This window comes from Mandrillus leucophaeus, unplaced genomic scaffold (genome assembly GCF_000951045.1).
Source record: "Mandrillus leucophaeus isolate KB7577 unplaced genomic scaffold, Mleu.le_1.0 Scaffold1266, whole genome shotgun sequence".
Lineage (NCBI taxonomy): Eukaryota > Metazoa > Chordata > Mammalia > Primates > Cercopithecidae > Mandrillus > Mandrillus leucophaeus.
In genome coordinates, this window is record NW_012101054.1 from 126,776 (window position 1) to 138,846 (window position 12,071).

Sequence of the window (12,071 nt, forward strand, 5' to 3'; positions counted from 1 at the left end):
CAGAGTCTCGTGGTGCCAGGATTCTGCAGATCCATGTTGAAAGCTGGCTACTCATCACCTGTTCAACTCATGCCTTCCCCAGAAGTCGCATGCAGGGCTTAAAACCTAGATGACAGCTGGGCCTGGTGGCTCACACCTGTAATCCCAGCACTTTGGGAGGCCGAGGCAGGTGGATCATGAGGTCAGGAGATCAAGACCATCCTAGCCAACATGGTGAAATCCCATCTCTACTAAAATACAAAAAAAAAAAAAAAAATTAACTGGGCATGGTGACATGTGTCTGTAGCTCCGGCTACTCGGGAAGCTGAGGCAGGGGAATTGCATGAACCTGGTAGGCGGAGGTTGCAGTGAGCCGAGATCCTGCCACTCCACTCCAGCCTAGCAACAGAGCGAGACTCCGTCTCAAAACATAATAATAATAAATAGAATAAAATAAAATAAAATAAAATAAATTGAAAAATATCTGGATGATGGGTTGATGTGTGCAGCAAACTACCATAGCACGTGTAACAAACCTGCATGTTCTGCACACGATCCCAGAACTTAATTAAACTTTAAAAAAAGTCATTGCTGCTGGGAAGTGAAAGCTTTTGAGAGTGGAGAGAAGCAAGACCAAATGTAGACTTGTTTTGAATTAGTACAGTGAATTTACTGGAAAACGCAAAGGATGTATCTTAAAGATACAGGCCACATACAAGGCTTTATGAAGCCTTAGTGCCCATTTAAATTGTTAATCACATGCTTGCATATGTTTAGGCATCTAAGAGCTTACTTGAATTTCTATCAGCTTAAGTATTTGGTGTTTTTTTCTTTTTTCTTTTTTTCCGAAACTTCACTCTGTCACCAGGTTGGAGTGCAGTGGCGCGATCTCGGCTCACTGCAACCTCTGCCTCCCGGGTTCAAGCGATTCTCCTGCCTCAGCCTCCTGAGAAGCTGGGTCTACAGGCCCCCGCCACCACGCCTGGCTAATTTTTTTTTTTTTTTTTAAGTAGAGACGGGGTTTCACTCTGTTAGCCAGGATGGTCTCGATCTCCTGACCTTGTAATCCGTCTGCCTCGGCCTCCCAAAGTGCTGGGATTACAGGCATGAGCCACCATGCCCAGCTCAGCTTAAGTATTTGATACGATATACTAGAAATAAGTTAAAAATGTTAACACAATTTAGAATGCAGGTTGACAGATTTCATTTACTTTGTAATAAATATTCCCTGTTTTAATTTTAACTGCATTTTAATAATCTATAAATACTGAAGTTTATCATTAACACAATTTACTTCCTAAAGAAAAGTAGGCAGCCATTTATGACTTTATAGCAAGTAAAGAATGACAGTATTGGCAAAAAGTAACTAGAGCCTTGGGGTCCACATGGATTTTGTTTCCTGGGAAAAACTCTGAAAGAAGGCATGCCATCTATAATTGATGTCGAGGGACTGAACATTTTGTGGAGGTATAGAATTTAAGGTCCATGATGCTGTGGGATGGATAGGCCTTTGGAAATGTGGGTCATTTGGACTATTGGAGTTGCTGCTTTTGAATCTTTCTAGAAGAAAAAGAAGAAAAGGTTGTGATACCGCTCAGACAGTGATTATTATATTCCAGAGTACAACGAACCCAGAATTGATTTGGTAATTCTTCCCCTTGATCAGTACCTGTAAGTAAGACATATAACACTCTTAAAAAAAAAAAAAAATCCGTTATGTCTTGTGCTGACCTTATATGACTTTATTGAGGAAAAACATGAGTTAATGTGCATTAAAAAGTTTTTGGAATACTATACAGAATTATACAAGTGTAAACCTTCCTTAACCTGATTATTAAAATTAGGTAGTTCTTCACAACTCCCTAATTGTGGAGTATCCTGGAAATGTCATTTCTTCTGCAATCCTGGACACTCTTTCTGTTTCATACTAAAAATGAAGGAAAAGAAGAAAGAGAGACACAGTATTCTTAATGGTTAAATTATTTTAATTTATTAAAATATTTATTGAAGCCTTTATGAGAAACATAAACATCTTCTATTTGGTAGACCTGCACCTCAAAGTGAATTTACAAAAACAATAACATACCGAGTGGTGTCTATCTACTGCTTTAAAACATACATGATAATTTGGACTTAAAAATTGTCTACATACCACCCACTGTAAATTTTTAGTTTAGAAATTATTGGGGAAGTGATTTGCTCCCACAAAGGACCCAGTTTTCTTATTCGTGTTCTTAATTTTTCATGAAAGATACTAATCATAAAATTCTGACAATCATGTCATAAAGACGAAGTAAAGAAAAATTTAATAAAACCTGATTTAAATCCCACAGTGTGTGACACGTTCTTAAAATCTGGACACATTGAATGTGCTACAATATGTGGATGGAAATCTTCAGGTTGGTAAAAATCACAAGGTCTAGAGAAAAGCTAGACTCAGTGGGGTTGAGCTTCTTTCCAAAGACTTTGGTCCCACTTAGATCTCTTCGTAGTTTATTTTGTTTCTCCTTCTCTATTAATATTCCAAATTCTCTTATCACCTTAGGCCCTCTTAATTTTATTTTGTTTTCTTTTTATTTCTATTTTAGCTCTAATTTTAGCACATATTTTCCTCATATGCCTTCACCTCACTTCCAGACACTTAATTCTTCCCCTCACTTAGTCAAATGCCTTCTATCATCTTTCTCATGCTTCTCGATTTTTCATTAATGATTGACACAAAGTCATATGGAAGAATCAAAATAGTTCTGGCAATGTGAGGATTTTACGATTTCTTGTGACATTGTAACACAATTCCATTCTTAAAATGAAAGAACAAAGAAAGATACTGCTGCTTCTTTATGTTGACTACCTTAAAAATGAGACTAGATTTTGTATTCACTTGGAGAGGCATCAATACTTTTATATATTGTTGCAGGAAATTTGGATTCCCTCAACATCTATGCAGGATTAAAATAAAAGAAAGTACCTAGAACACAGTAATCATACAAATGAATGACTGTGTCACCATCTGAGGAGTTATTCTCTGCTTCAACATTTCCTTTATCTTTTTCTTTAACACATTCTTCTATTTCTAAATGTTAAAATGGATAATGTAAATTTTATTTTGGAATACTGACATAACAGTTTAATTTAGTTTAGATAAAATAAAGCCATATTACTTTTTGTGTGTCATGAACATAAGTAAAAGGGTCTCTGTTATTTAGTTTTCCTGCTTTAAAAAGTTTTACCATTAATTATAGTCAGTATAGTCAGCAGAAGTTCATTTAGAGTACCAAGATGTAAACAGACCATTTCCTGGGGAAGGTGTTAGCAGCAAAAGGATTTCAAACTAATTTGCACTTTATAAATAAAGTGTTGTGATAGGAATATACCACATACCATTAAGATGTAACAGAATCTGCTCTGGCCTTAACGGTATATAATACTTGGTTTGATGTACAAATTTGAATATACAACTTGCTGATATTAAATAGGAAAGGCTTGCTATAGCTCCATTTATGGGATGAGTCATGGATGTGTCCAAGGAAAAGGAGGAGAGAATTGGATTTCTTTATAATTTTGTTGAATTCCACAGAATAAATTTAAGGACTACTACCTGCTTACTATTTCTTAATGGAATAAAAGATAAACACCAAAGACAAACACTCACAATGGTAAATAATCTTTAGATAATAAATAGCCGGTACCAAAAAATATATGAGTATGCAAAAATGTAGATGTTTCTATACAGCTAAATAAATTTTTTTAAATAGTAGTAGAAAATAATAACAAAGACATTTCATCATTTCAAGCTTTGAAATCTGGAAATTCAAAAAAGTTTTGGTGGCAGTTATGTATATCAAGCAGTAATAACAGCAAGTCTTGCTTTGGATTGACTTTTATTTGGTATATAATTAATTTGGGACTCCAGGGTACTGTTTTTCAATATGATGTTTTAGAGCCATGTTAAAAAATGTTGGGGAGGGGGGCTAGAGATAATAACTGAGAGCCTTTTACAAAGACCTGATGGTTGATTTTATTTCCACCATCTTCTTCTTCCACTGTTATTGCCTGAGGTTTACTCTGGCTCCCTTGGATAAAGAAGATGTTTGCTCCATGGTCTTCAGGCTCACAGATTTAACCTATCCAAAGCATCAGATGTACAATGTCCAAGATATTTTTCAACGCAAAATCATTTTACTTCACTACACATCTTTATTCCACAACATAAATTGCCTCTTTGATATTTGCTTGATTAGAAACATCATTGAAATGTATTGAAGTACTCTGATACTTTATATTTCTCCAAATGCATTTCTTGCAGTGCTCCCTGCTTCACACAACTACATCCTGAGTTCTGCCCATCTTGAACTGGGCTAAGTCAAATATTTCTTTTGATTTTTAAAAAATTTTATTTTAGGTTCCAGGATACATGTGTAGAACATGCAGGTTTTTTACATGGGTAAATGTGTGCCATGGTGGTTTGCTGCAGCTATCAAACTGTCACCTAGATATTAAGCCTCACATGCATTAAGTATTAGTCCTGATGCTCTGTGTCCCCTCAACCCCCTTAACAGGCCCCAGGGTGTGTTGTCCCCCCAACCCCTGTGTCCTTGTGTACCAACTGTTCAGCTCCCACCTGTGAGTGAGAACATGTGATGTTTTGTTTTCAGTTCCTGGTTTAGTTGCTAAGAATGAAAAACTAAATGCTAAGAATAATTCATTATGAATTTAGTTTGCTAAGAATGAATAATTCATTCTTAGCAAACTAAAACAGCTTTGTTCTTGTCCCTGCAAGGGACATGATCTCCTCCTCTTTTATGACTGCATAGTTTTCCATGTTGTATATGTGCCACATTTTCTTTATGAGATGGTATCTCATTGTGGTTTTGATGTGCATTTCTCTAATGATCAGTGATGTTGAACTTTTTTAATAGATATGTTGGACACATATATGTCTTCTTTGAGAAGTGTCTGTTCATGTCCTTTGCCTACTTTTTGATGGGGTTGTTTTTGTCTTATAAATTTGTTTAAGTTCCTTGTAAATTCTGGATATTAGAGCTTTGTCGGATGGGTAGATTCCAAAATTTTTCTCCCACTCTATACGTTGCCTGTCTGCTCTGATGATAGTTTATTTTGCTGTGCAGAAGCCCTTTAGTTTAATTACACTGTATTTTTCAATTTTAGCTCTTACTGCAATGCTTTTGGTGATTTTATCATAAAATCTTTGCCCATGCCTATTTCCTGAATGGTATTGCCTAGATTTTCTTCTAGGGTTTTTATGGTTTGGAATTTTACATTTAAGTCTTTAATCCATCTTGAGCTAATTTTTGTATAAGGTGTAAGACAAAGGTCCAGTTTCAGTTTTCTACATATGGCTAACCTGTTTTCCCAGCACCATTTACTAAATAGGGTATCCTTTCCCCGTTGCTTGTTTTTGTCAGGTTTGTCAAAGATCAGGTGGTTGTAGATGTCAGGTCTTATTTCTGAGATCTCTATTCTGTTCTATTGGTCTGTGTATCTGTTTTGGTAACAGTACCATGATATTCTGGTTCCTGTAGCCTTGGAGTAAAGTTTGACGTCGGGTAGTATGATGCCTCCAGCTTTGTTCTTTTTGCTTAGGGTTGACTTGGCTATATGGGCCTCTTTTTTTTTTTTTTTTTTTTGGTTCCATAGGAATTTCAAAGTAGTTTTTTCTAATTCTGTGAAAAATGTCAGTGGTAGTTTGATGGGAATAGCATTGAATGGCATACATTGAGCAGTATAGCCATTTTCATGCTATTGATTCTTCCCATCCATTAACATGGAATATTTTTCCATTTGTTAGTGTCTTCTCTTATTTCCTTGAGTGGTGGTTTGCATTTCTCCTTGAAGGGGTCCTTCACATCCTTTGTTAGCTGTATTCCTAGGTGTTTTATTCTTTGTAGCAACTGCAAATGGAAGTTCATTCATGAGTTGGCTCTCTGCTTGTCTATTGTTGGTGTATAGGAATGCTTGTAATTTTTGGACATTTATTTTGTATCCTGAGACGTTGTTGAAATTGCTTATCAGCTTAAAGAGCTTTTGGACTGAGACAATGGGGTTTTCTAGGCATAGGATTATTTCATCTGCAAACAGAGAAAATTTGACTACCTCTCTTCCTATTTGAATACACTTTGTTTCTTTCTCTTGCCTGAATGCCCTGACCATAACTTCCAATACTATGTTGAATAGGAGTGGTGAGAGAGGGCATCTACTGAACTCTCCAGTACAAAATAACAGAATATACATTTTTCTCAGTGCTACATAGCACCCACATAGCACTTACTCTAAAGTAGATTACATAATTGGTTACAAAGCACTCCTCAACAAATGCAAAAGAGCTGAAATCATACCAAACAGTCTCTCAGACCAAAGCATAATCAAATTAGAACTCAAGACCAAGAAACTCACTCAAAACCACACAACTACATAGAAATTGAACAACCTGCTCCCATATGACTCCTGGGTAAATAATTAAATTAAGACAGAAATCAAGGAGTTCTTTGAAACCAATGAGAACAAAGATGTAGCAAAAAATGTAGCAACAAAAATGTAGCAAAATCTCTGGGATGCAGCTAAAGCAGTGTTAGGAGAGAAACTTACAGCACTGAATGCCCACATCAGAAAGTAAGAAAGATCTCAAATTGACACCCTAACACCACAACTAAAAGAACTAGAGAAGCATATGCAAACAAATCCAAAGGCTAGCAGAAGACAAGAAATAACTAAGATCAGAGTGGAACTGAAAGAGATAGACACACACACAAAAAAATCGTTGAAAAAAAATCAATGAATCCAAGAGTTGGTTTTTTGAAAAAAATAAAGTAAAATAGACTGCTGGCTAGATTAATAAAGAAGAAAAGAAAGAATAATCAGATAGACACAATAAAAAATGATAAAGGGGATAGCATGCCACTGACCCCATAGAAATACAAACTACCATCTGAGAATGCTGTTAACACTCTACGCAGAAAACTAGAAAATCTAGAAAAAATGGATAAATTCATGGACACATACACACTCCTAAGACTAAATCAGGAAGAAATTGAATCCTTGAATAGATCAGTAACAAGTTCTGAAATTGAGGCAGTACTAAATGGCCTACCAACCAAAAAAAGCCCAGGACCAGATGGATTCACAACCTAATTCTACCAGAGGTACAAAGAGGAGCTGGTACCATTCTTCTGAAACTATTCCAAACAATTGGAAAAGGGGGACTTCTTTCTGACTCATTTATGAGGCCAGCATCACCCTGATACCAAAACCTGTCAGAGACACAATGAAAAGAGAACACTTCAGACTAATATCCCTGGTGAATATTGAGGCAAAAATTCTCAGTAAAATACTAGCAAACCGAATCCAGCAGCACATCAAAAATATTATCCACCACGATCAAGTTGGCTTCATTCCTGGTTCAACATACACTAAGCAATAAACATAATTCATCACATAAACAACCAATGATGACAACCACGTGATTATCTCAATAGACATAGAAAAGGCCTTAGATAAAATTCAACATCCCTTCATGTTTAAAAACTCAATAGCCGGGCACGGTGGCTCATTCCTGTAATCCCAGCACTCTGGGAGGCTGAGGTGGGCGGATCACCTGAGGTCAGGATCAGACCAGCCTGACTAACATGGTGAAACCCCATCTCTACTAAAATACAAAAACTAGCTGGGTGTAGTGGCGGGTGCCTGTAATCTCAGCTACTTGGGAGGCTGAGGTGGGAAAATTGCTTGAAACCAGGAGGCAGAGGTTGCAGTGAGCCAAGATCACGCTATTGCACTCCAGCCTGGCAACAAAATGAGACTCTGTCTTAAAAACAAAACAAAACAAAAAAACTCCCAATAAACTAGGTATTGATGGAACATATATGAAATTAATATAGGAACTATTTGTGACAAACTCATAGCCAATATCATACTGAATGAGCAAAACCTGGAAGCATTCCCCCTGAAAACTGGCACAAAATAAGCCACATATTTCATACAGTTGAGCCTTTCCTCGCTGTGGTAGAACATGCCCTATAAGTCTCCAAAGTAGCACATTGCAGCGAAGCTTTTAAAGACCATGGAAGGGTTTTCTTTTGTCCCTAAATATTTATCTGATTTGATTTATAACACTTTATTGTAAAAAGAAAAAATCAATTTTTTCAGAAATACACAGGTTTTTGAAAGTCTTCACTACAAAAAAAATGATAAATGCATGAGGTGATGGTCATACTAAATACCCTGATTTGATCATTGTGCAAAATATATGTTTTGAAATGTCAAAATGTGCCCCCATAGATATGTAAAACTTTAATGTATCAACTTAATAAAATTACAAATAGAAACAAAACAAGCAAATAAACAAACAAAAAATGCAGCTTCTTTTCCACACAGAATTGGAAGAAAAAAATTATTCTCAGAAGATAAGTAGACAATTTATTCTTCCTTAGAAAAATAATGGGTGTTTTGATTAAGTAAGACAAGATTTCAAGACTTGGTCTGAGATGGAAAAGTTAAAACATAGAGTACTTCTCTGAATTAAAGTGTACAGGTATCCCCAAGGAGTAATGTCATTGATCTCATATCAGCCTTCACTGGGCTGCAGGTAGGATAGTAGGAAAAAAAAAAAAAAACCTCATGAGAACGGGAATTCCATTGTTGATGAGACTACTAACCTGGAGAAATATTAGGACAGAAGGAGAAAAAAATTCTGTAAGGAATTTTCTTTTATGAGGTATGATCCTGAAATTTAGCAATAGAGGCATATAATGATTTTTCTCCTAGGTTTTCTATTGCCTGTACTTGTGGGTCAGTTGGGAAGCTCTTATACACTTCAGCATTCTTGTCTGTAAAGTAAATGTCCAAATGTACTCCATGTATCCTCTGTGAAAGTTGGATGAGGAAATAATTGTAAAAGCAATGGACTAATTCACATGATTTACCATGACTAAAGCAAGGTAACTGAAGGTTGGTGAGAAGGCCTTATGCATACATATAAACTGACCAGTAGTGTATGTCACAGTATGTATTTGAAAACTGAATTGATAAATAAGCTTGTACCTTCTCTGGAATCCTCAGACAAGGCAAATTATCCAGAATGGTGTGGGAAAACCAGACCTTCAACTCCATCTTCATCCTGCTGGGAATCTTCAGTCACAGCCCCACCCACACCTTCCTTTTTTCTCTGGTCCTGGGCATCTTCTCAGTGGCCTTCATGGAAAATATTGCCATGGTTCTCCTCATCTACATAGACAAACAGCTCCACACCCCCATGTACTTCCTCCTCAGCCAACTGTCCCTCATGGACCTCATGCTCATCTGCACCACTGTACCCAAGATGGCCTTCAGCTACTTGTCTGGGGAAAAATCTATCTCTCTGCCAGGTTGTGGAACTCAGATATTCTTTTACGTGTCCCTGCTTGGAGCTGAATGTTTCTTGTTGGCTGTCATGGCTTACGACCGCTATGTGGCTATATGTCACCCTCTTCGGTACACCATCCTCATGAATCCCAAACTCTGTGTCTTCATGACTGTTGCTTCCTGGACCTTGGGGTCTCTTGATGGGATTATAGTGCTTGCAGCTGTCCTGTCATTTTCTTACTGCGGCTCTCTGGAAATTCATCACTTTTTCTGTGATGTTGCTGCCCTTCTACCTCTATCCTGCACAGAAACATCTGCATTTGAAAGACTACTTTTCATTTGTTGTGTGGTAATGCTAATCCTTCCAGTTTCAGTTATCATACTTTCCTATTCCCGTGTCCTTCGAACCGTCATCCACATGGGCTCTGGGGAAAGTCGCCACAAGGCCTTCACTACCTGCTCCTCCCACCTGTCTGTGGTCGGACTCTACTACGGTGCTGCTATGTTCATGTACATGAGACCAGCTTCTAAACATACACCAGACCAGGACACGATGGTGTCGGCATTCTACACTATTCTCACCCCTATGCTGAACCCTCTCATTTACAGCCTCCGCAACAAAGAAGTGTTCAGGGCACTACAGAAGGTACTGAAGAAAAGGAAGTTAATATGACTTTATCAAAATCTTTTTGAATGCCTTCTGTGGTCAACATTCATTCAAAAAAAAAATGGAATCTCTTACATTATTCTATTTCTGGTAATTTGTATTAATATTTTTCCACTTTTCAAAATTATTTAGTATATTATTACATATACATCATTTGTAAACTAAGCTAGATTTGGACGTTAGTATAAGTGGCTTAATCCCTGTGAATGATAATTATATTATTAGGTGTCATCCATGGGTGGTACTTGATTTTAGGATGCTTACTTTTGAAGCCAGGTATTAGTCTGAAGTGTTTACCTGTATCAAAAAGCAAAGGTTGGAGTTGATCCCCCTTTTTTGGAGAGATGCTTCTTTGTTCACACGTTACTTACCTATTAGTACTCGTTTTTAGTTTTACCAATCCTCAAACCCAAGAATGACTATTTTAATACTGTTTCTTCTCTACTTGATTCCCAAGTATTTAAAAGTGGGGAGTTAGTGTCAACACTTTCTTCAATCAAGTTTTATGTCCGTTTAAAATATTTTCTAGAAACTCACATATACATACACACACTTAAATATATATGTGTATGATCTTTATACTAAGAAAATTAAATATTTTAATGAGCCCACATAACATATCTATTTGGTTGGGCTGCACAGTCAACATCTGTATCATGTCTGCTTTTATTCCTTATAATCCTTATATTAACCATCAGAATCTGAAGGCAGAGCAAGATGGTGGAATAGACGGCTCCACTGATCGTTCACATGCAAGGACAGCAATTTAACAATAATCTACACACAAACAACACATTCATGAGAACCAAAAATCAGGTGAGCCCTTGTAGTATCTGATTTTAACTTTATATCACTGATGAAGAGGCATTGAAGAGGTAGAAAAAACAACTTTAACAGACAATGCCACCCCTCCCTCACCACTGACAGCAGCAACAGGGTGGGTACTAAGAGTGTCTCTGGGCTGTGGTGAGGAAGAACACAACAATTGTGAGGGGTTGAGCTCAGTGCTGTCCTGTAAGAGCAGAAAGGAAAACCAGGTAAAGTTCAGATGATGCCTGGCCACAGACAGAGCATTTAAACCAGCCCTTGTCAGAGGGGAATTACTGATCCCGGTGGTCAAAACCTGTGTTCCCACAGACCTTGACACTGAAGGCTAAAATGCGCTGAGGCTCTAAGTAAACTTAAAAGGTAGTCTATGCTATAAGTACTACAACTCTTAGGTGAGTCCTAGTGCTGAACTGGTTCCACAGGTAGTGGACTGTGCAGGGGGCACATGAACTACTGAGACACCAGCTGGGACAACTAAGGTTGTGCTGGCATCACCCTTGCCTAACCTCAGGCTGCACAGCTCATGGTCTAAAAGAGTTCTTCCACTTGAGAAGAGAAGAGGAGAGAGTGGAGAGGACTTTGTCTTGCATTTCGGATACCAGTTTAGCCACAGCAAGATAATGCACTGGTCAAAGCTGTGAGGCCCTTATTCCAGGACCTCCCTCCCAGACAACATTTCTCTGCACACCCTGGGCAAGAAGGGAACCCATTTCCTTGGAGAAAAGGCACCAGTACTGCTAGCATGCATTGCCTAACTGAAGAGCCCTTGGGCCCTAAAAATCCAGCAGTGATATCCAGGTATTACAGCGAGGGCCGTGGGAAAGACTCTGCTGGCTTCAAGTGAGACTCAGCTCATTTCCAGCTGTAGTGGCTACAGGGCAAAACTCTGTCTGCTTAAGAAAAACAAAAAAGAAAAGGGGACTTTCCTTTGCACTGTAGGTACCAGCTCAGCCACAGGGGGCAGGGTGGGTGGTGGTGGGGAGAGGGGGGGTGCAGGTAGTTCACCAGGCAGGTCCTTCAGGTTTCTGATTGAGGGAATTACTCTTTGATGGCATTTCTGGACCCACCCTGGGCCAGAGGGGAGCCCACTGCCCTGAAGGATTAAACAGCGTTCACTGCAAGCTGACTGAAGAGCCCTTGGGTCCTAAGGGAATATCAGCAGTAACCTGGAAGTACCTCCCAAGGGCCTGTGGTGGTGGCCATGAGATGAGGTTCCTCTTCATGTGGAAAGGGAAGGAAA

The 12,071-nt window shown here is 38.2% G+C and overlaps 1 protein-coding gene across 1 annotated transcript; it reads left to right on the forward strand.

The window, feature by feature from the left end:
* Positions 1-9,073: 9,073 nt before the first annotated feature.
* LOC105533604 (olfactory receptor 2M4) lies at positions 9,074-10,009 on the forward strand. Its single transcript, XM_011972075.1, has one exon. The coding sequence runs from the start codon at positions 9,074-9,076 to the stop codon at positions 10,007-10,009; it is 936 nt and encodes a 311-aa protein (XP_011827465.1).
* The last annotated feature ends 2,062 nt before the right edge of the window (positions 10,010-12,071 follow it).

Excerpts from the sequence above, each read along its gene's own strand:
- LOC105533604 (XM_011972075.1), top strand. The coding sequence starts at position 9,074 with ATGGTGTGGGAAAACCAGACCTTCAACTCCATCTTCATCCTGCTGGGA.